At 38.8% G+C, this 22,342-nt stretch overlaps 3 protein-coding genes across 3 annotated transcripts in view; 1 reads left to right on the top strand and 2 right to left on the bottom strand.

Moving 5' to 3' along the window:
• Window positions 1–9,185, top strand: part of LOC134823560 (RIB43A-like with coiled-coils protein 2) — a 56,687-nt gene extending 47,502 nt beyond the window's left edge. The window contains exons 2-8 of the mRNA XM_063835084.1: window positions 5,602–5,726; window positions 5,943–6,123; window positions 6,291–6,424; window positions 6,929–7,046; window positions 7,166–7,358; window positions 8,257–8,391; window positions 8,579–9,185. Coding sequence (XP_063691154.1) covers window positions 5,612–5,726; window positions 5,943–6,123; window positions 6,291–6,424; window positions 6,929–7,046; window positions 7,166–7,358; window positions 8,257–8,391; window positions 8,579–8,842 — 1,140 coding nt within the window. The 5' untranslated portion in view covers window positions 5,602–5,611 and the 3' untranslated portion in view covers window positions 8,843–9,185. The remainder of the gene's footprint in view (window positions 1–5,601; window positions 5,727–5,942; window positions 6,124–6,290; window positions 6,425–6,928; window positions 7,047–7,165; window positions 7,359–8,256; window positions 8,392–8,578) is intronic.
• The window catches only part of LOC134822809 (chitooligosaccharidolytic beta-N-acetylglucosaminidase-like), a gene marked incomplete in the record, with an annotated part of 941,725 nt that overhangs the window by 626,560 nt on the left and 292,823 nt on the right, over window positions 1–22,342 (bottom strand).
• LOC134823559 (voltage-dependent L-type calcium channel subunit beta-2-like) lies at window positions 9,010–14,745 on the bottom strand. Its single transcript, XM_063835083.1, has 6 exons — window positions 14,671–14,745; window positions 14,203–14,289; window positions 11,392–12,213; window positions 11,079–11,174; window positions 10,700–10,844; window positions 9,010–9,434 (listed from the first exon to the last, which is right to left on the bottom strand). The coding sequence occupies exons 1-6, from the start codon at window positions 14,695–14,697 to the stop codon at window positions 9,352–9,354; spliced, it is 1,260 nt and encodes a 419-aa protein (XP_063691153.1). The 5' UTR covers window positions 14,698–14,745; the 3' UTR covers window positions 9,010–9,351.

Consider the following 22,342-nt stretch of genomic DNA (forward strand, 5'->3'; position numbering starts at 1 on the left):
TTAGTAGTTATTTGGAATTGTGACGTTCCCGGTGGGAAAAGTAGTGGCTTGAAGATTGTTAAAGTTTCAAATTTATTAGAACTTATAGTTAAAAGAATACTTACAATTATTTTAACAGCATTGATTTTTGATTATTGTGTTGACGAACTAGCCGAGGTGTTACAAGAGTGCCATGAGAATCAACTCCCCCTTCAACTCCCCAAAGACCTGTCAACCAGCAGTCTACAAAAAGGGGAGCTCGCCTGCTGCTCGCCGCCTTCCGCCTTTAGCCTTTCTGCCTTTTCCCTTATCTCCGGCCCGGGGTCATGTTCTGCTGTGCCCGGTCTCTCTCCACTCGTTACTAATTTTCATTATAGGTTTGTAGTTTTAAAGTTAAGTTTTTGGTCATATTGTTATCGTTGCTTCAAATCGTATCAAAATGTTGATGTTAAGATTAGTTCATACTTAGGTTAAGTTCTGTTGCAAAATGCATAATATGCGGTTAAGATATTTATACATAATACCTCACCAGATTGTCTCGCCGCTACTACTTGTTCCCGATTGATCTTTCCAGCAACTAGGCTAAGCTATGGAGATCTATTCCCGAGGTATTGTTTTTATATTAAATATTAATTAAATGTTCATAAAAATAGTATTTTCCACTTGTTTAATGTTGATACACGTTTTGAAGATAAAATTAGATTCATTTATTGTCCGCTAATTATTTGGTTCCTAATAGTTTATTAATTCCTAGGTGATATTACGGTGATACCCATCCCACCTGCTCTGTTTGTCCTTACCTAAGTTCCACCCGTAGTATTGCATCACCGTTCCTAACCGTTGTAAGACTAAGTCTATGAGTATGATATGAGAGAATGGAGCCTAATCACGAGAGAGAGACAACTGGCACTGCAACCTCGTGAAACATCATCCAATCGACCGATCGTCCTTACTAATTGCTTTCCACCTCACCACATTCGCTACCTCTTCAATTATTGGGGTAAATGGACATTAAGATTAAGTTATGAGATTGGGAAGAGGGATGAGCTCCTTATAATCCCAGTCTCTAACAGGGGGAGGCGGATCCACGAGGATCCGGGGACACGTTAAACAACTATATAGTGCTGGAGAGTAACTGAAGGCTCCCGTGTCTAACGAAGTGTGAATTAACACACTGCCTTGGTACCCTCTAGTCGGCCGTGTTTTCGGGCTACCTGGTGTTCAGTACCTGGAGCTTGTCACCCCCAGGACTGGACATACGTCCCCAGGCAAGTGGAACACGGTGGTACGTGGACGACAGTCCACACCTAGCTAGTATCTTATCTTTTTGAACCCCACAAAGGTGGAAAATTACCCAGAAAGGGAGTAAATAAAAATTTGGAAGATAAGATCTAGTGAACAGGCAAGGCAAGAGAAAACGGTCAAAGTTCATAGTTGTGACAGCTAAGTCCTCTATGGATAAGACCGTCGGTGGAACCTAGGAGTGCCAATCCCACTTACTGGTCATCCATCGCTACAGACTGGGTCCCTTGCCGGTAGGTTCACATATGCGTAACATCCTTTTATGTAAAAGGTTGCGTGATCTGCTCAATGTACAGTCGGGCCTACATAAGCTAAAAGCGACTTGGTCTTTATGATCGTCCAGTTAGTAAGCGAATGTAGCTGTTGTGATCGAGGGGATTAAAAAGTGAACCTCGGGAAGCAATGGGCAGTTCTTTAAACTGCGGGAATGGGGTCAGCTCAGACTGCGCCTGGTTACACATAATGATTAAGTAAGAATAAGTAAGTAAGTAAGGGTGCATAAAATGAAAGTTATGATTGAATAGAAGCAGTTGAAATGTAACAGGAGGTCGAAGACCAGAAGTGATGAGAGTTAAATTGATATTGTAGTCCTATTTAACCCAATTATTTTACAACCCTTTATTAACTTGTTTTAATTGGTTATCTTCCAGATATAAATTCACATTAAATTCTGAAGTCCATAATTACAATAAAAATTACTGTCCTAAAATTGTATCTGTACAAAGAGAGTTTGGGTTTGAACTGTGCCCTGAGTGTGTCTCAAACCGGGAGGTATTCCATAATATCGGAACCTGAATTTCCATACTCTAGTTAAAAGGAGCCCATTATACGTAGTTAAATTAATGTCATCTAAATTTAATGAAATATAATAAATAAATAATCTCTAGAAGTCATGGAAAATTGAAGCATTAAATAGGGCGTTAAGTAAGTTGTCGTGCTGAAACCCGAGTACGCCTCTTAACACCTTAGGCTATCATGTTCATCAATAGAGATTAGGCGGAACGACAGGCTGAGCGCGGTCCAGTAAGCTGATCAAAAGTACGCATTTTATTGATCTAACGAAGGTGGTTCTGGGTTCGTGGTTGCGAGAAGCATTATTGGATGCGCGGCGCGCGCGCGGCCCAGTAACACATCGCGCTATAAAAATTACACTTTACAGCTAGTCGGCGCGGCCCACTGGCTTAGTTGCTAGTGCAGTGATCATGATGCATTTCGCCGATCTAATAAAGGTGTGGTTGAGACCCAATGGTGTATATCGTGTTATATTGCAATTGTATTACGTCGTGACCCCCATTGTCGTTTCAATTTCGCTATTATAGTGTAGAGTTTCTATTAACAGGTGGTACTCGTAAAATATTTGTTTAAAACTCGGCGCGAGCCCAACTCGGCGCGCGTCCTGGTAAGTTATAAACCTACAAAGTTTTTACGATACAGGGGGAGCCGCGCACTCGTGCGCGGCTGATCGTACATACAACGTACGACAAATTTTATGCACGCCACTCGTAGTGATTTATTATTTTTAAAAACTTTAAATTAAAGTTGGCGCTGACAGGTCCTGGCCTCGTTATCATTTGTATCACGTGGTGACCCCCACGGTCGCTTCACTATACAGGGGGAGCCGCGCACTTCGTGCGCGGCGGGTCATACAACGTATGACAAGTTATCATGTGATCGTCGCATGAGGTTCTGTAAATGTGCAGGGCACCTTCAAGCTTAAATTATTCACCTTACTGAGGCAGTCAACCAACGCGTGGCTTTATATTTATGACCATATGATATGTTTTGATTGTTATTAATAAATACAAAAATTTAAATTTGTCTTTTAAAAAAATACATTTGATTAACGATGTTAACCCTTTGGGCCTTCCAAATCGTCGCTTTGCGAATTAACAGAGCAACGCATTTTACTTCGATTTTATTTTTATATGACTAAAGGGTATGACTAGCATGCTAGATAAAAGCTAAATATAAGTTTGTTTGAACGACTAACGAATTTTAATGTTATTGTTTTTGTTAAAACATGTTTATTCAAAAATGTTCTTTGGCTGTTTAAGTTACTTCTTTTATTTGAATATTTCCATGTAAATTTGTGTAATAAATCATAAACTAGTAAGTTTATGTTACAAGGTCAAGGAAAACAAAATTAGCGCAAAAACTTTTCCTTCTTGAGCAAGGTAATCTTTCTTTCTTAATCCATTTTTCAATTGGTGATATTATTATTATTATAAAATAGGATCTTACCGACAAAAATGATTCTTAAAAATACCTTAATGCGGTAAACTGTACCCTTGAAAAAGATTTTCCCAGCATCTGTTTCATGCAGCTATATCTCTAATTTCGTTCAATTCATGCAAGTTGTCCATTTGCAAATTTCTACAACTTAAATCACTTCTTAAAACCGATAACACGTTCATTCTCCCCAATCTTCCAATGAATAAATTATCTGATTCAATAGCAAAAGAGAGAGCCGTTTGGGCTGGGGTGTTCTCCATACTCCTGAGAATGTGTCCAAACATCTTCCACCGCTGGTGTTCAATACGCTTGGATAACTTTTCAACTTTGCACCTTTCATACAATGCTTTGTTGCTTATCATACCTTTAGGCCATTTGATGTTTAAAATGGACCTGAGGTGTCTACGATGGAGTGTGTCCATTTTCTCCATGGTTGCTTTCTTAGGACTCCAACTATTTGAGTTGTAAATCAATACAGATACAACTTGAGCATCATATAACATCAGCTTTCTTTCAAGGGAGATTTAAAGTCGGAAAATCAAAGTATGTAGCGTCGATACCAAACCAATTATTGAGCGATGATAGTTAAATAGTTGGTCCCTGGGATACAGAGTCCTCCTGATTCCTCAGTCTTTGATTGTGGTTTTTGTTCTTTTTCAGTTTTGTGAGCTTGGTGTCATTTGAACACGAAATAAATGCCCTTCGTAACCTTTATTCCTCTGAATTAAAAACGACATAGCCGTAGGTGTAAAGTATATAAATTTGTTAGAAATTGTCTGTTAGCAATCGTAGTTTTTGATCTCTAAGATTTATTGTTAATAAAATGCTCATTGTAGCCAGTTATTTTAAGATTTTCATCATCATAATGACAATTTTGGAACATTTCCAAATCTCTCTAATCTCGTAACAATTTAACAACATCAATGTATAGTATAATCTAGTGTACATATGTGTATGTACATTTCTAACATAGCATCTGCTAGGGATACAGAACTCTGGCGGTGAAACTACTTGATTAAAATCTTGATCCGTTTACTGATCTGGTTGAGATGTCATGAAAGTTGACACTGGGCGAGGCCCACACAGACAATGCTCATCCCTCCCCCACAGGGATGTGCTCGAAGTCTATGTTCTACTTAGATCTTCATGCTGCAACTGGGAATATGAAGCTCAATGAAACAATAAAAGCTGCTGTGCTAGCTTTGACAAAGTAACTAAGATAGCAGAGGCTTTTTCGAAGGGTCCGTTTATTTGCAACCAAGGACAATGCGCCAGGCAATATATTGAACAGTAGTGCTGGATAATTATCAAAAGAATAACATGAACAACATGTTACATGAAGCTATATTGTGTTTTATCTCAGGGATCCTACCAAAATTAGTGAGTCTCCAATCAAGAATGAAATGGATACGAAGGATTTACATCCAATGAAAAGTTGTCTTTCTGTTCTATCATGAATTCTATACATAATAAAGTGTAGTTATCATACTTCATGATAGAGCAACAAACGTACACTATGAGCCTAACAGGCAAAAACTTTCCCAGTGATTGTACTAATGTACCACTGCTCATCCAATAGTTAATTTCATAACTTAGATAAAGGGAAAACAGGTCAGAGAAGGCACAGGGTAGGCCAAAGAAGGAATGGGGCTAAAGGTGGCTGATGGTGAGGGTAAATAATTGAGTAGTACTGTCAAGGATACACTCACCCATCTCAGTTGAACCTTTGCTCAACAGAATCTGAAATATATCTGATATATCCTAGTCCAAAAGTGAACGGAAAATTGTTTGATTGTGACGTTCAGTCTTCATTACAAATCGATTAGTCATTAATATATTCCCCATTATATATATTATATGGCTCAATATGGCTTTGTGGATAATCTATAAAAGTATAATCAGATTCATCATTACATGAACTGTTCGTGCAGACCAACCTACCTGTGGCTAAAGCTCTAATATACAAAAACAATACACTATTCATAAATATTGAATAGTAACGAATCTAGATGAGTAGATAATTGATGAATGATCAGAAAACATTCAACATAATATTATACTATATTAATCATAGAATTCTCTTCAACTAGTGGTTACAATGTACAAGTTTGACCTACCTCTTGATACGAGAGAGGCAAATGCCATTGCCAGGAGGAGGAACTGTGAAGAGCAGAGAAAATCCAGAATATTTGATGCTCAAACTCGACAAATAGGTTTGTTTAAAAGCTCTAGGTCTTTTTACAATCCATAATAGAACGATAAATATCACCAAAATTCAATTTTTTAAACCTTAAATTTAAAATTTTTTGTCAAAATTGAGAAAAAGAAAAATAGCAAATGAAAATAATGATCCGCCATTTTGCTTCTTCTAGATTTGTTTGGATGATCTCATGGGTTCTAGATTCATTTCAATTACAAGATTTTATCAGGAGTTGACACAGCTGGTCTTTCTACTCAAATTGAAGAGAAGCGCCTCCGAAATCAGATAGAAAATGAGCGCAAGAAGGCATACGACGCAGAAATGGTAAAGAATTCTCAGATTTGCACTCTGCTGGACACGCGCCAGCAAAACGACACAATGAGACAAAATGTCGAGCTCAATAAATTTAGGTTTGTTGAGCATTATGTTTTTATGGGAGAAGATACAGTAACATTTCGATTTATAGAAAAAGAAATAGATCCGGTGATGTAGATGTGGGAGCAACTGCTACCGTGATTCAAGTAATCATGCTCAAATTAAAATGTAAACACTTGCACTGTTTATAATATGTCTTCAGGTCAGAACAACAGACAGCCGCCAGTCGACGTGAGTTTGACCTTTATGACCCAGAGAGCAAGAAGAAAGACCAGCCTGCCCGAGTTTCTGACGACGACCCCAGGTGCCAAGTCTCTGGGCTCCAGCTATTCCAAGGTTAGTGCCAAGTCTCTGGGCTCCAGCTATTCCAAGGTTAGTGTTAGTTCAGATTACAGATCTTTATCTACATATTTTGCATAAATTACGCAAAATATCACTGCTAAAGTTTAGTGATGGATTTGAAAATATTTGAAGATGCAAAATTGAATATAATGGATGAGTGGATGGTTTCGTTGGCTGATGAATTATCGCCATATTTACAATTCGACAACAAACACTTCACCTTACTTCAACTTGAACTAGTAATCTCAAAGATGGTTTATTTTGTCAGTGATGTATCGATGGTCACCGTTAGTTAATAGATATTTGATGATGTTTGACATTACTTACCATATAATATGTATATGAGTTTAAATTCCCAAATAGTCAGACTGAGCAGGTTGAGCTGTAGTAAAACACATATGTATATGGTTAAGTATTGTATGCATATATTATGGCAATGTTTGTCACTCTGCAAGTTCCTATTTGTGAAGATAAAAGCATTAAAAAAATCAATTTCAGGCGAAGATTTGTCAGCCAAGGAACGAAAGAAGCTTCAGCAAGAGCAGATGAGAGAATGGATAAAACAACAACTGTCAGAGAAAAATAGAGAAAAGGAGGCCTCTATGCATGCTGAAACGTGAGTCTGCTCACCTTTTCAACGAAGAGAACATTTCATGAATAACCATGTTTGTATCAGGTCTGAGGGCGTATCCGGTTTCTAGCTTTCGTCCATTTTGAAACAAACCCTATATTTAGACTGTACCAGAGGAAGATGATGCAGTTGGATCAACGTGCAGTACTGCTGGCAAAAGAAGAGGACGAGTGCAGGAGGAATCTGAACGTAGCAACAAAGAGTTACAATGCAGCTCTGGATGCTGAGAGGAAGGCTAAGGAAGCTATTGATAAGCAGAAAGAACTTGATGATAACTTCACTGAGCTGTCTAACCAGGTACTTATTGATTTTACTACGTACTATTATAACAATAACGATTGTAACTATAATTAATAATAATTAATAATACCGGGGGGGGGGGGGGGGGGCCAAAAGTCAGTACCCATACGTTGGGTCTCATACCACTGCCGTGTTTTATATTTGAGAGTTGTTGCTTTGCAGATGGCATACTGTACCTACTTGTTCGAGGATTCCGTCACCAAAATTTGAAAATTCGATTTTTGGGAGCCACACCTGCACCCTATGAACATTGAATTGCTTAAACGAGGTGTTTGTGAACATGTTGGAGACTCCGTTGTAACATATCGCAATAGATGGTGCGAAACGGATTTAAAATGACGAAGTTATCAAGCAATTTGTTTATCTCGTTAGCAAAATTGATTGGGTACTCAATGATTTCCCAATTACGACACTGTAATTGAGCTCTCTGCGGATCTAGCCTCAACCTAATCATCACGCAATGAACAAATCGTTATGCTTCATATCTCGGTCATCTGAGAAGCTAGAACTCTCATTTTTTCAGGACAAACGTAATTTAAATGACCAAACGTAACACCATTCATCAATATTTGGCTCGATCCGAAAATGAACCTTCATTTGAAAAAAATGAACACGAATATTTTTCGATTTGAAAAATTCCTCGGTGATAGTAAGTCATACCAGAAAGAGTTATTTCAATTGGGCACTCAGTGACTGAGTTATTAAGGCCAACGTATTGGTACTGACTTTTGCCACCCCCCCCCCCCCCCCCCCCGGCCCCCGTACTTTGATAGGACTAAATCGGATTGTGATAGCATATGTTATTAAAATATCTCAATTTATGCGATTATGAACCAGATAATTGTGATTTGGTTCTAGAGCCAAAAGCGAACTATAATGAAATGTTTTTTATTAGGTTTACGGAGACACGTTGACAGAGAATCCAGGAGTAGCTCAGAGCAGCTTTGGGGGCCACCGAGTTATTACTGATCGATGGAAGGGTATGAGTGATGAACAGAAGGTTGAAATCATGAGGATAAGAGAAGAACAGGTAATTATTATTTACGATCTCTTTAGTTGAGAAATGAGGAGTTATCCTGAAAGTTGGGTCACTTGTCGTATTGGCAATTTCACGACATTTGTTTCCCAATTAGACTTAGCGCGGAGCGCAATAAATATTTTGTACATTAAGCCGCGCGCTTTATTGATTCCCTTTGGTAACCATGGCAACACTGCAGCAAGCCGAGAAACAGCGCAAGACTGAGGAAGAAAAGGAGCTCCAAAAAGAGTATGAAAGGAGCCAGCTCCTGCAGGCAAACGCTGCAATCCTCATGGAACGAGAGATGAACAGGAAAGCTGCTGAAATTGAGAAGAAAATTGCTGAAGAGAACATGAGACTGCAGAAAGAACAGAAAGATACTCTGACTAAATTGGCGAAGGAAGTTTACACCAACCCTCCAACTGATGCCTACTTCACACAGTTCAATACTGGCACGAGATAAGACGACTCACAATTTTGGAGACTTTATAGATTAGAGTTATTATTTATCTGTGTGCATTGTGGACAGATCTGAGATCATACTTAATGGTTAACTTAGATACAATCTGATTAAATTCAGACAACCAATATCAGGTTAAGTAATCTTTTAAAAGTGATAAAAATACTATACAATTGTAAATCATTAAACTTCCGAATATATTCTCTAAAGCTTTTTTGTGCTTAGTGTAAATAATTTCTGGTCCATTTTACCAAGTTTTGTCATTTACCCAGCTGCCGAAAGGATTTTTATAACGCAAAGTATGTACAGTATGCAGTGCTATGTTGTGATATATAATTCATGTGAACATCTGTTGCAATTGTTCCACAAAAGTTAAAATCCCAAAACAGAAACCGACTAAGATGAGAGTTCAATCTATTTAAATTTTTGAAATTTAGAAGACGTCAATTTGATAAAATCAAGTTCCTGTAATATTCTCAGGAAGAGTTTGAGTCAGTGTGTTCCGTTCTGTTTCATACTTTGATTCGGTGATCTTGTCTCCTCGCTGAGTTGTAATGGGATTTCGGGCTCTTCAGTCCCAGCTTGGACATTATCGCTGAAAACAAATATTGAAATAAAACAATTATCTTTATAAACTGAACTTCCAATCTGAATCACCACATTGCATTTCTCAGAAATTAAAAAAGGGTTTGTTAACCTTCAGTTTTACACTGACTTTTAATTTTGGGACCATTAATCCACTCGGACCAGCTCGCTGACTTGGCTTGGAATTTCTTCTCTCCAGTTTCTTCATGCTCCCGATTGGTGCGATTATAAGTCCGGTCGTTTCCATTAACGTTTCTGTCAGTCCATTTTGTCTGTCGTTATGTATCATGTCAAGTTTTTGGTCAGAAAAGATTTGTTTTGTCAATTTTCTTCAAGATTAGGAAGCGTTCAGACTACCTCACCCCGATTTAATACTGCCCTCTTTCCTTGAATCTGTTATTTCAACTCCACTCATCTTCTGAATGTCCCAATTTCTGCTTAGTTTCTTAACCCCTCTCCCGAAATATTATGTATCACCTCCCTAATACAGTGAGGGGTTGGCGTTCTGAATAAATTACCGAATTCATGTCAGTTGCAGGGTACACTTTGGTTAATCACGACACTTTAAACACTTTAATCACATTGCGGGTAAATCTGGTCGCCATTATCGTACCACATATAATAGGCCTGCAAAGCCTCCCCTGCCATAGCCTTCCCTGCCATAGCCTCCCCTGCCATAGCCTCCCCTGTCATAGCCTCCCCTGCATAGTTTCCCCCGCCGTTCAAGGACGCGAACACTCCCTAATTCTAAAGAATTCATGTCCAGAATTTATCATCGTCCTACGTGAAAAGTGAATTTGTGCTTCTCATTCACAAAAAGGCTTTATGATTAGATGTGTTGGGAATTACATGTCTCTTTTGACAGTAGGACTTCTACGTCCGATGGTTAGGTCCCCGACTGTTGCTATAAGTGTGCCAATGTTACTTTTACGCCGGGTTTTAGTTTTGCTATTTCTTTGTTTCAAGAAATCTTCTAACTCCTTATCCTGCTCATCCATAAACTTGTCCAGGATCTTTTTGTTCATCACGCCTAGTTACGAGGCCTAGTTACGCCTAGTTACGAGGCCTAGTTACGCCTAGTATACACATTCGTGGTGGTACATATAGCTTGCAGTTTTCATCACCAAGCACCAATTTGAATATTCAAGAGAATGTAACTGAAGTCTGACATATTGAGTAATTATCACATTTACTTTTTGCAAATGTGTCATTTCCTGAAATTAAAGCACGACGAACTGATACTGTCTAACAATAACTAGATATTATTGAACATACCTGGTGTATTGCGGAGGAAGGAATCATTGACCCGTTTAGAGGCTTGTAGAGGTCTACTCGCTCTCCAATATTTCTCCAGGTAATTTATCAGGTGCTCGGCCGCGTCATCAAAATCATGCTCGTTCAGAACAACATCAAATTGTCTCTAAAGAAATAACTGTCAAATTATAAGTAGTACTGCTAATAGACACTTTAAATCTTACACAGAATGTTTAGAGGGTGAAAGCTAAGATAAAACTAGCGGGAGGTCCAATTTAGAGAATTAAGGCACATGTATTATACAGCTCGAGGCTTACACAGTGATTAGTGATGTATAAGATTTGAAGGACTGATTATGATAATATCTCTGATCCTATGCAACCCTCTGAGGCCTACTTACCCTGTCCAGGTCGCAGAGTTTAGTTGCAGCGTATAACTGAGCTGTCAGCCCTCTCTTTTGGTCTGCCCCACGCTGCTTAATCAGATTCGTCAATACCTGTGGAAATTAAGTGGTGGAAATTTAAGAAAATTCGCTAGGTTGTTACACTTTAAATCTGTGAACATAATCTGTAATATTTAAACAGCGAACTACTCCACATATCACATAATATATATATATATACACACATATAATCTGTGTCATTCTAGAATATCTGTCAGAGAATAATCCTGCTCCCAATAAATGTATTAAATTGGCATAATTGAACGCTGACCTTTGAGTTAGATATCTTGATATGAACGAGTATAGGACCCATAGCACTGTTCTTCAAAGGGACCGGACTGTTGATCTTCAGATCCACAAACATGAGTTTAAACTTCTTCGCCTCCTCGTAGATGTTATTCGTTATTTCATCTAGACCCTCAGGGTTGATGCTGTACTTGTTTGAAGCTATTGAGGAGTGAAGCAGCTTTAGAAACCTATCTTGCACTGGATACGATTCGAGTCTATCCTCAAACTGTCTCTTTAAAGCGTGTACCAGAGCTTTGTGCATGAGGTCTGTTATCTCAAAGCCTCTCATTGAGGGCCCACACAGGATAATAGGTCGTATAACCGGGACACTCTCGTAAGGACCCTGTGCTCGGGTCTCTATCTCCGATACTCTAGTGGGAGCGATGGTGCACAGACTCTCTATACTTCCCATGTCCTCCATCTTATCCACCTGCTTTTCTGGTACTTGCAACTTTTTCTCGTCCTTCATTCCTCCCTTTTTTATCGGACCTAGCTGAGCAGATGCTTCTTCAGCCAGCTTCTTTAGCTTGGCTGGAGCTGGAATGAAACCTATTGGAGCGTCCACTTTAACCACTCGTCCGATCCACCAATCTTCATTATATTTAGCTTTTACATGCAGACAGTCTCTAGCTCTGAAGGTTACTGCTTTCCCGTGTATCGGAGAGTCGTCGTCATGGAAACCATTAAAAGTAAGATTTGTTCTCACAGCAAAGGCTACGTCCATCTTCTCCGCAGAAGATATGATTTCCCAGGCTTCTTTGAGTCCGTATTGATTAGTTGGCAGCAGTTCCCCGCTCCAAACATCCTGTTGAATAACAGTTTAAATCAGAACATGGAAAATACTCAATTAGTTGGCAGCAGTCCAAACAATAACCCACTCTACCAAGATTATTTATTATCATTAAATCATACTTATAGTTGCGGGATAGCCTGTAGCAGGCAACGCCCGATACTAATGTATCTACTGACTTACACAAGTGCAAGTAAGTATGTAAATATTATGCCAGGCATGTGGCACCCATTGCGGTAACCATCTTTTAAAAGTTTTAAAAGAATACTTTTCCAAATACTGCAACTCTATCTACAACAATACTGGAATTAACTGCGACTGGAGCATTAACAGCTCTAAACAGTTCCTGGAAAGGCTGCCTAGACTAGAGATTTTTAATATGCAGGTATACGACTTTACCACTCTGTATACCAATCTAGACCTTCAGGTTGTACAGTCACTGCTTTTCGAGCTAATAGATCTCCTCTTTAGTAATACGAATAAATTTATTTGTGTTTCTCTGTATAAGAACAACAATTTTTTCTCTAAAAAGGAATATAACGGATACTTATGTTTTTCTGCTGATAAACTCAAAACAGCTATTACATTTATTCTGTTTAACACTTTTGTTTGTTTTGGGGATCAGATTTTAAGACAAACGAAAGGCATTCCCATGGGAGGGAATTCTAGTAGCCAGTTCGCTGATCTTTCGCTAGGGAAGTGTGAATTCAACTACATGACACGCCTAATCAAAGAAAAGAAGTTCGGTCTCGCTAAGCTCCTCTCAAGAAACTGCAGATATGTCGACGACCTCAACACCATGAACTATTTGCATTTCTCTAACCTAATCAGGTCCATTTATCCACCTGACCTGCTTATGGAGAGGAGTGGTGACGACAATAAGTCCGTAAACTATCTCGACATCAACATCTCGATGAATAACTCCGGACACGTCGCCACCAAGCTTTACAACAAACTTGATGACTTCAACTTTCCTGTGGTCATGTACACCTTTCCTAACAGTAATATTTCCTCTTCTGTTGGTTATAATGTTTTTTACGGTCAGGTCCTTCGTTACTCTTCCATTATCTCTGACCTTGATTCTTTTCTGTGTTCTACCAACACCCTTTATAGGACACTTCTTTCAAGATGTTATAATGACAGACTCCTGAAGAGTAAATTCAGAAAGCTTCTGAAAGACCGACCTAGTATTCTGTACAAATACAGTATACTTGATGTCAGCGACATCCTTGACATCACATTTAACGTGAACAGGTGATCACTGACGAGTGATTGCTAGGGGGTCTTGGCACATTAAACCGGTACAGGTATTAAACCCCCGAAACCGGTGTGCCAAGTCATCTGCTGATGATGTTCACATTACATTATTTCCTCTCTCCTTTATTCCTTCCGTCTTTTCTTAAACTTACAGTTCAGTTACTTTATTTCACCAGGTCTACCTAAGGATCAATTATTCTTTGGTGGGGTTTCACTTCTGGTATTGGCTTCATTCCCGTTCCTTTTCCTTATTCTTTATACTTATTTTTTATATAGTTTAATGAGATCTATTGAAATTTTTGATTTTCGCTGATTATTTATCAAGACTATAAGTTAGTTTCATCAAGATGTTTCCTTGCTAGTATGCAGATTTCCCATCGTACACCCGTACCCCTATAATAAACAGTGAACTAGGAATTGTTCTTGATTCTCTCTGTTAACTCTAACCTGTATTTCCTTGTAAAGTCTGGCTATTACCTGTATTTCCTTGTAAAGTCTGGCTATTACCTGTATTTCCTTGTAAAGTCTGGCTATTACCTGTATTTCTTTGTAAAGTCTGGCTATTACCTGTATTTCCTTGTAAAGTCTGGCTATTACCTGTATTTCCTTGTAAAGTCTGGCTATTACCTGTATTTCCTTGTAAAGTCTGGCTATTACCTGTATTTCCTTGTAAAGTCTGGCTATTACCTGTATTTCCTTGTAAAGTCTGGCTATTACCTGTATTTCCTTGTAAAGTCTGGCTATTACCTGTATTTCCTTGTAAAGTCTGGCTATTCCGTCATCTACTGCTATCTTTCCTGACTGATCAGTTGCATAGAGGAGCTGATCCAACAACTGAAAGTTATACAAAATTATACAAACTTATAGTTACCATAGTTACACTACTAGTTACCATAGTAACACTACTAGTTACCATAGTTACACTACTAGTTACCATAGTTACACTACTAGTTACCATAGTTACACTACTAGTTACCATAGTTACACTACTAGTTACCATAGTTACACTACTAACTTATACAAACTTATATTAACTGCAGAAAGAGATAGGAAAGATTCTGAACATTTCCTTTTTATATCTGCCTCTCTAAGCCTATCATATTATTATCATGGCACATTGCCAATAATAATATACCGAGGTTTAAAGCGATTTATGACTAAAAAATATCAAGGTATCGAGATCACCCGATAGAAATAGAGAATATATAAACTTACTGCGTCTTTGTCCATAGCTAGTGCCATGATGATCCGCTAAGTGTTATACATGATATTCGTGTAGATCTAGATAAAGGTTCGTTAAGGAAAGTAAACTAACAAATAACGGAGTAGTTCGCTGTTTATTAGTCTCATGATTGAAATACTGATAGTTGGATAATATCCGGTTGGAAGAGACAAGGACAAGTTGTTTGTTTCACTTGTCCTTGTTTCACATGTCCTTGTCTCTTCCAACCGGATATTTTCCAACTATCAGAAAGTAAACTAAACTTTAACAATTATACTTGAATACGTTAAGACTAAATCTACGACCTGCGACAGATAAAATAAAAATATCAGCTAAAGCTAATAAACCTACACCCTGTTAAATAGAAGAACACTAAAACTTTTACTGTTAAATAGATTTCAATGATGTTGAGATCGTGTTTTTAACAATAGTTTCAAATTACTCCGAGATAAAACTAGTTGCATTTAACTGTTCACACACGATAAAAGAAGTAACTGCAAGCTGCAACTAGTTAACTAGTAATTGGATACCACTATCAAGGACTCAGTCGATCACTGGCCCCTTCAATTATAAATATGATTACAGTAAAGTATCTACCATGAGGGTTAGACCTGATTCCGATAAAACATACAATAAACGGCTCGTCAAAAGTCAATCACCGACTATATCAATCACAAAGATGAATTAGACAGGCCTGCATTAAAGGTAGGTGCTTCCCAATAAGCAGTACCACAATAATGTGACACACAGGCAGTAAGGCAGTGCACATGTCACTAAGGCGGTGCACGTGTCAAGTATTAAAGAGCACGTGTTAAGTATTAAAGGGCACGTGTCAAGTAGTATACAGTAGTGAGTACAAATCAACACATGTTCCCTACTATATACACATGTTCCCTACTTGTTCCCTATCTCGCAGTGTAATTGCTCCTCTCCTCAAGCCAGCCTGAACAATGGGCTCGCATTATAATACAGGACAAATCCCCAGTGTGGACTGTGGAGGATGTGTCATTGTTAAGTTTTTAATTCAAGCAATGAAGAGGCGGGGTAATCCCCAGGTTCAAGTACAGCTGCTTAAAGATCATTATTCTTAAGTATAAGAAGATTGAAATCAACCTCGGAACAAGAAAACAGAGCCAGTAACTGGTGCATATCTAAAGAAAGGATCTGGATATTGAAGTAATGTATGCGTAAAAATGGCTGAAGACGAAATAATTGCTTGCTCTCATTTTTGAATTAAGAAATAGTACTTATAGAATTCAAGGCAAAAATAAATAAGTTTATCCAAGACAGTGTTAAGTGGCAATCCTATAGTTATATTAACACATTAATTGAAAGAGTATAAGTGCCTTGTGTAATTAATTGCGTACATTCGCATAATCATATGTATTCTGCAGTATTATAGTACTATAGATGTATAACACAAGCAATCCGGGAACGCATGATAATGGTGTGGTCTAACAATATAGCTCCTTTGTCACCATGGTGATAATCACAGTCACCATGGTGATAATCATGAGGTCACGTGTCTCATTGTATTGTTGATCATTACGAGGTATCAGGGCTAGCTGATTGGCGTACCCAAGCAATACCTTTATACACGTCTCTACATGTTATCCACGTCTGGTAGTAATAACAAGAAATCTTCAGCCCAGATTGAATCTAAAAGTCGGTTTGTAGCTGAAGCGAGGTCCGAGTCTTTCTATAGCAAGCAAACACATCACAACAAACATCAAATAGACAATAATATTAAATAGTTTCAAAAACCGGGTAAAATTCAGCGGAACCGACTCATTTTGATAAAACGGAATGTTTAGCCCCTGTTTACAGTTTAGCTATAGCCGGAATGCAAGAAAAAAGACAGTTTTCTTAGTTTAATCAGCACATTCCACTCGGTATCTTCTCCGGCAAAGAAATAAGCTGGTCGTAAAAACGACCGTCCACCTGGTTAACTCAAGCTGGCACAGATATTTAAGTACTATTTGTGACCAAGTCTGCTTGGTTAACTCAAGCTGGCACAGATATTTAAGTACTATTTGTGACCAAGCTGGCACAGATATTTAAGTACTATTTGTGACCAAGTCTGCTCTGCGCTGGTATGGTAGGACGCGGTTCCGTTACAACAATCAGGGATTTCTGGTCAGTAAATGATCCTTATAAACATTAATGATTTGGTAATGTTAATAAAGAGGTCATAAATCGTAGGAGAGAATGGCCGGGTCAAGTTATTTCAGTGTCTGTTTAAACTTAAAACTCATTTAATCTTTAATTTGCTGACGATTATGAACCTCAAGAATGTCCTGGTAAAATGGCACCTGTCAGATATCACGATTTGTAATGCAATTGCAGTTGTCCATTTATTATTATTTAATTATCAAACTCAGTTATATTCAAGCTGTGGCCGTGGGTGAACGATTTAAACCATCAAACTGAAACAGTTTTTCGCAATCCATCAAGTATAACGAAACTCAGTGGTGGAACAGGGGGCAAGCAATAAAGTGCAATATTTTTCATGTTACTGAAGAAAGTTGTGACAAACTCCGATCCAAAAAGGAACTGCGAACCCTGATGCGGGATATGGGTATTTTTTTAAAACAGGCTGACCCACGAAAGGATAGCATGAGGATGCTCTGCCTGCCTCTGGGATATGGCAACCCTTAAAGAGGTTACCGGAGTTATCTATGTGAAATGTGGAGGTGAAGTGAGGGGGCATGAGTAGCTCAATTGCCAAATGGATTCGATGACCAGAGATAATGAGCTAAGCCAACACGAAAGGCTCTAAGTCACCCCTGTCTGGTCCAGCTTCTCGGGCACGATTAGGCATTTAGAGCGATTTAGGAAGTTGACGATAGTGGAGATATGTTGGTTGTCAAAGATATCTCCACTAAAGATATCGTTGACAGGGAGGTAATAATCCTGAAAGTATTGCCCTCTCTCTCCCTCCCTCCCTCCTTTAGTTGTACTTGTACAATAGCTGTGCACTGTCCGAAAATATGGATAATGGAAATGGTTTATCTGGCGTGATACTAGTACTACTAATACAGTAATACTATTAGTAGTATTGGTAGTAGTAATAGTAGTACATTACTAATACAGTAAAACTATTAGTAATATTGGTAGTAGTAATAGTAGTACATCGGTTTAGAACACGTTAGAAACTCGTTAACACCACGTGGCTTCTTATAACAAAATGAAATATAACAATTAAACAAATAATCGTAAATTGAAACACATTTTAACGCAGCAAATTATCACAAATAAATGTTGTCGGGTCGTGATTTGATAACGTGAGGATACATAATTGGGATGTCCGACCATTTCCTTACCAGCCCGGTGAGGGTGAACGTGTTTGTCGGTTAACAAGAAAACCGACCGATAGGACAGCCTCATCATGAGTAAAATTTGAAAGGCAAATATTTGGAAATGGATCCGAAATATCGGGAAATGGTTCCGAAGTAAGAGGAAAAATTGGGAAATGTTCTCGAAATAAGAGAGAATTGGGAATTATCAATTAACACCCCCAAAATAAGAGGAAACAATTGCTGAGATTGGAAGTAAGGGATTTGTCTAACGTCTGTCACGTTATCGTCATACCAAACAACAAAGTTCATTAATAATAACTGTGACTTAAATATCGTGGTGGTGACCGTGATTCAGATTGTATCGCGAGACCTACCTTTAATAAAGCACGTGCACGGACCAAATATTATCTATTTGTAATGCAATTTTAGCTCAGATATTGATATTATATAGTTACCTCCGATATTAATTATTATCGTATTTTTCGATGACGGTCATCAATTTTATCAAAGATAAAGCAAAATTCAATTGTATTGTAATTGTTCTAAAATTAGCCTTGGATCGCCCAGCTGATTTGTAACGTAGAAATCAGCGTGGAAGTAAAACAGTCCCAATAAAGCCAGGTTCTGAGGTCCACGGTAAACCGTAGTTTGACTGTACACAGCACAAGCGGAATGATGGTCACTAAATAATACTCCTTTATAAATACCTTTATTGATAATAATAATATCTTTGCAAAACTCCAGTTTCTTTTTAGTGACAAGCGCTGTCATTGTCTATCAATTACACACTGTTTACCAATAACAAAACTTCAACAATAAGGAAAGACATGCGTCAAAGCAAAATAACATAATATATTGTAGCGAGAACTGTACAACAAAGCAATTACATACACCGTGCTGTACAATATACAGGCAGATTGCGCTGCTAGTGCACGCCAGATTGGTATACAGTGATATCAGGGAGAATGCAAAGAGCTTTTCCTGTTTTGGTCCTACAGAGAGAGAGAGAGAGAGAGAGAGAGCTGGTTACCCCCCGCGAAGGAGAGTTTGTGCGTGTGTGCGTGTGTATGTGTGTAAAGCTAAGATTTAGTCTGGAATTATAGGAGGAAATGAGGGATTTATTACCAGCAATATAACAAGAGCCAATATAAATATGCTGCATGTCACTATAGTGCCTTTTTGTTAATTTTCTTGGCCTGATTTTACCGGGAAATGGTCTCGAAGTAACTGGCACACGAATTAAGATGTTGCCAAAGAATGCACAGCTCTACCAGCTCCGCAAGCAATCCTCAGCTCTACCAGGACGCATGAGAGCAGGAAAGACAGAGTATGTAAGTTAGGTTTGTTAAGGATGGAGACTAAGAGGAGAAAGTTAGGCCGGTTAGTCAACCGGTTGATCCAGCTATTATGTACATGTCTGGGTGATCCTATTAATTATTTAATTATTTAATTAGTTAATTATGAGCAACAATTAGGAAAGCAATTAGGAGTAACAATTATCTGCCGTCTTTGTAGGCTTCTCGGGGTGATTCCTCTTCATTACCTCACAATGTTGAAACGGTCCGGCGTTTTCCCTAGATGTAGTAGCACTAGTCACTACTTGATTGCTGGCCGGAGATTACTCTCTTCGATACGCGATATTTTACACCGTGCCCTAACGTGTAACGATAATTGGCAACCTGGACTGTTTCTTAATTCTTTTTACATACCTGATACCTTATCAGACATGATTGTCACGGACAAGTTTTTCAAGGACCAAATTTTTTACGGACATAATTATTCACGTAAATAATTATGTCCGTAAAAGTACGCTCATGACCGCCCAAAAATTGTTAGTGATCATATTTGTCTTAGTATACTAATAAACTAATACAGTAATCGGCTACTCACATAGCCGATTACTGACCGTGATAATTATGACCGATAAGGTAGGAAATTCACAGAAGCAGGTATTTTAGACGGGTGATCAGGGGTATCCACTTCAAATACCAATTTATGTCAAGTTGGCAGTTTTCCGGGGAATTTCCTTAGAAACCATAATTGCAATGACAAACGCAATGTGCTAGGAAAGTTGCAAATTGGCCAATTAATTAAATCTGTCATGTAATCGACAATTTGACATTGATAATGATAATAGAAATTTGATAACGAATTTGTTGATTGATTAGGACAGCTATTAATTAATATTTAGTCTCGAAAATCTAAAGCAAAGCAAGGTCGTCTATCAAATTGCGCCTGTACAGTGTACTCAAAATGGCTGTCGAGGTAGACTAATCTACGCAGCTGTATTTAAAAGTAACAAAACCAGACAAAGCTCAAAATCACACTTTACGTTACAAGATCACACGTTACAAGATCACACATTACGTTACAAGATCACACGCCACAAGATCACACTTTACGTTACAAGATCACACGCCACAATATCACACATTACGTTACAAGATCACACATTACGTTACAAGATCCCACATTACGTTACAAGATCCCACATTACGTTACAAGATCACACATTACCTTACAAGATCACACGCCACAAGATCACACATTACGTTACAAGATCCCACATTACGTTACAAGATCCCACGTTACGTTACAAGATCACACATTACCTTACAAGATCACACGCCACAAGATCACACATTACAGAGGGTGAGAGAGCTAGTACAAGAAACCCCTACCTCCGCGTGAATAGTATCAAACCGCGTACAATCATTAGTACACTCCGCAAGCAATCATTACCTCATTACCCCGGCTAATTGATCCATTATCTGGTGATTATACAGACCTGGAGTGTACTAGTGAGGATTGCTTGCGGAGTGTAGCAGAGGTGTAGTTGAGAGCGTGTGTTATAATACACTTGCTCTCAATTACACTTGCTCTCTTGCTTGTACCAGAGGAGCGGAACTATCCTGGTTACTAGTAGTAGTACTGTATCACAAGGAATGGTTGCTGGTACTGGGTCACAAGGAATGGCTACTAGTAGAAATATTATATTATCAATACTACTATACTAGTGTAACCCTGAGATTTTTATCAAATATGTGAATTTCGACAGCCGCGGACGATTTGAAAAGATGAAGCTTCTATTCTGATGATTTACCGGTTATCAAAGTTTTCTTTGGTAATCTGACTTTCAGTACCTCAATCGTGTCTTGTGCCATCCTCAGTGACCTTGTAAGATGGTCATTCAAGAATTAATATTCAATCAAAACAACGAAATTTGGGTCGCGGAAAGCTGAAATTCGAATATGTCCCACCGGTAGGACATATTCAACATTTTCATTGCATCAACGTTTCCTCCAGATATACTGCTTTCAGCACCTTGATGGCGACTTGTGTCACTCTCTCCGACCTCACTGATTGGTCAATGGTCAAAATTTCAGTCAAAACCGCGAAATTTCTGTCAAGGGGACGGCAGAACAGCTCCTCTTCAAAAATCTTCCAAAATCTCTTTTTTTGATATTCTGATGATTTTACGTTTATCGAAGCTTTTTTTGGGAATAGAACTACTTCAATAGGGTAATCGTACTGTAGTGCGACACGTACTCTAGTGCGACACGTACTCTAGTGCGAAGTCCGACAAAAACACCCTCTGTCGCACTAGGGTACGTGTCGCACTACGATCCAGGTAGCGTACTCTACTGCGACAAAATATCCTGACTTATTTCCAAGTTCAGGTCACATCCTATCCTTCTTATGGATCATTAAGTGATTCGTCGGGTCGGTTCACGTCACTTATTTCGAAGTGATCTTGCGAACATGATTCGTCGGTTCACATCATGTATTTCGAAGTGATCCACTGATCATAATTCCTTCGGGTCAGTTCAAGCGACGTATGTGATCCACTGAGTAACTCGTAAGCAGCATAAGATCCTCATTCCTATCACACGCATCGTATGAAGGTATATCTCCGATCGGGATAACAAGTTCATATGCTTGGGCCATACATAAGGTCACGATGATTCTACCAAAGCATCGAACAACATCAATATGTCTTCTTCAATCACCTTCATTCCTGGACGCACTACTGGTTCAAGAAACGTTATCCACGACGGATACCGCTACTGGCTGGATAAGAAGCGCGACCACAAGACCTAGTGGCGATGCACTGAGAAGATCTGCTCCGGACGTCTCAGTCTGATGAACGACACTACAGTTGGTGATTATCCACGGACTCTATCCTGACGGCTGGAGAATTCCCCTTGCATTCGGCTTACTCCCCGGAAAGACGCAGGCTCATTGTGAAGCCCTCTTGGATGAGCTCCTTGCATTTGGGGTCGACCCTCAATCTGTCATGAGTGACTACGAGAGAGCCCTGATAAACGCTGTGGAGACAACCTGGCCCACTACTACCAAGAGAGGA

This window comes from Bolinopsis microptera, chromosome 11 (genome assembly GCF_026151205.1).
Source record: "Bolinopsis microptera isolate Bmic1 chromosome 11, MBARI_Bmic_1.0, whole genome shotgun sequence".
Lineage (NCBI taxonomy): Eukaryota > Metazoa > Ctenophora > Tentaculata > Lobata > Bolinopsidae > Bolinopsis > Bolinopsis microptera.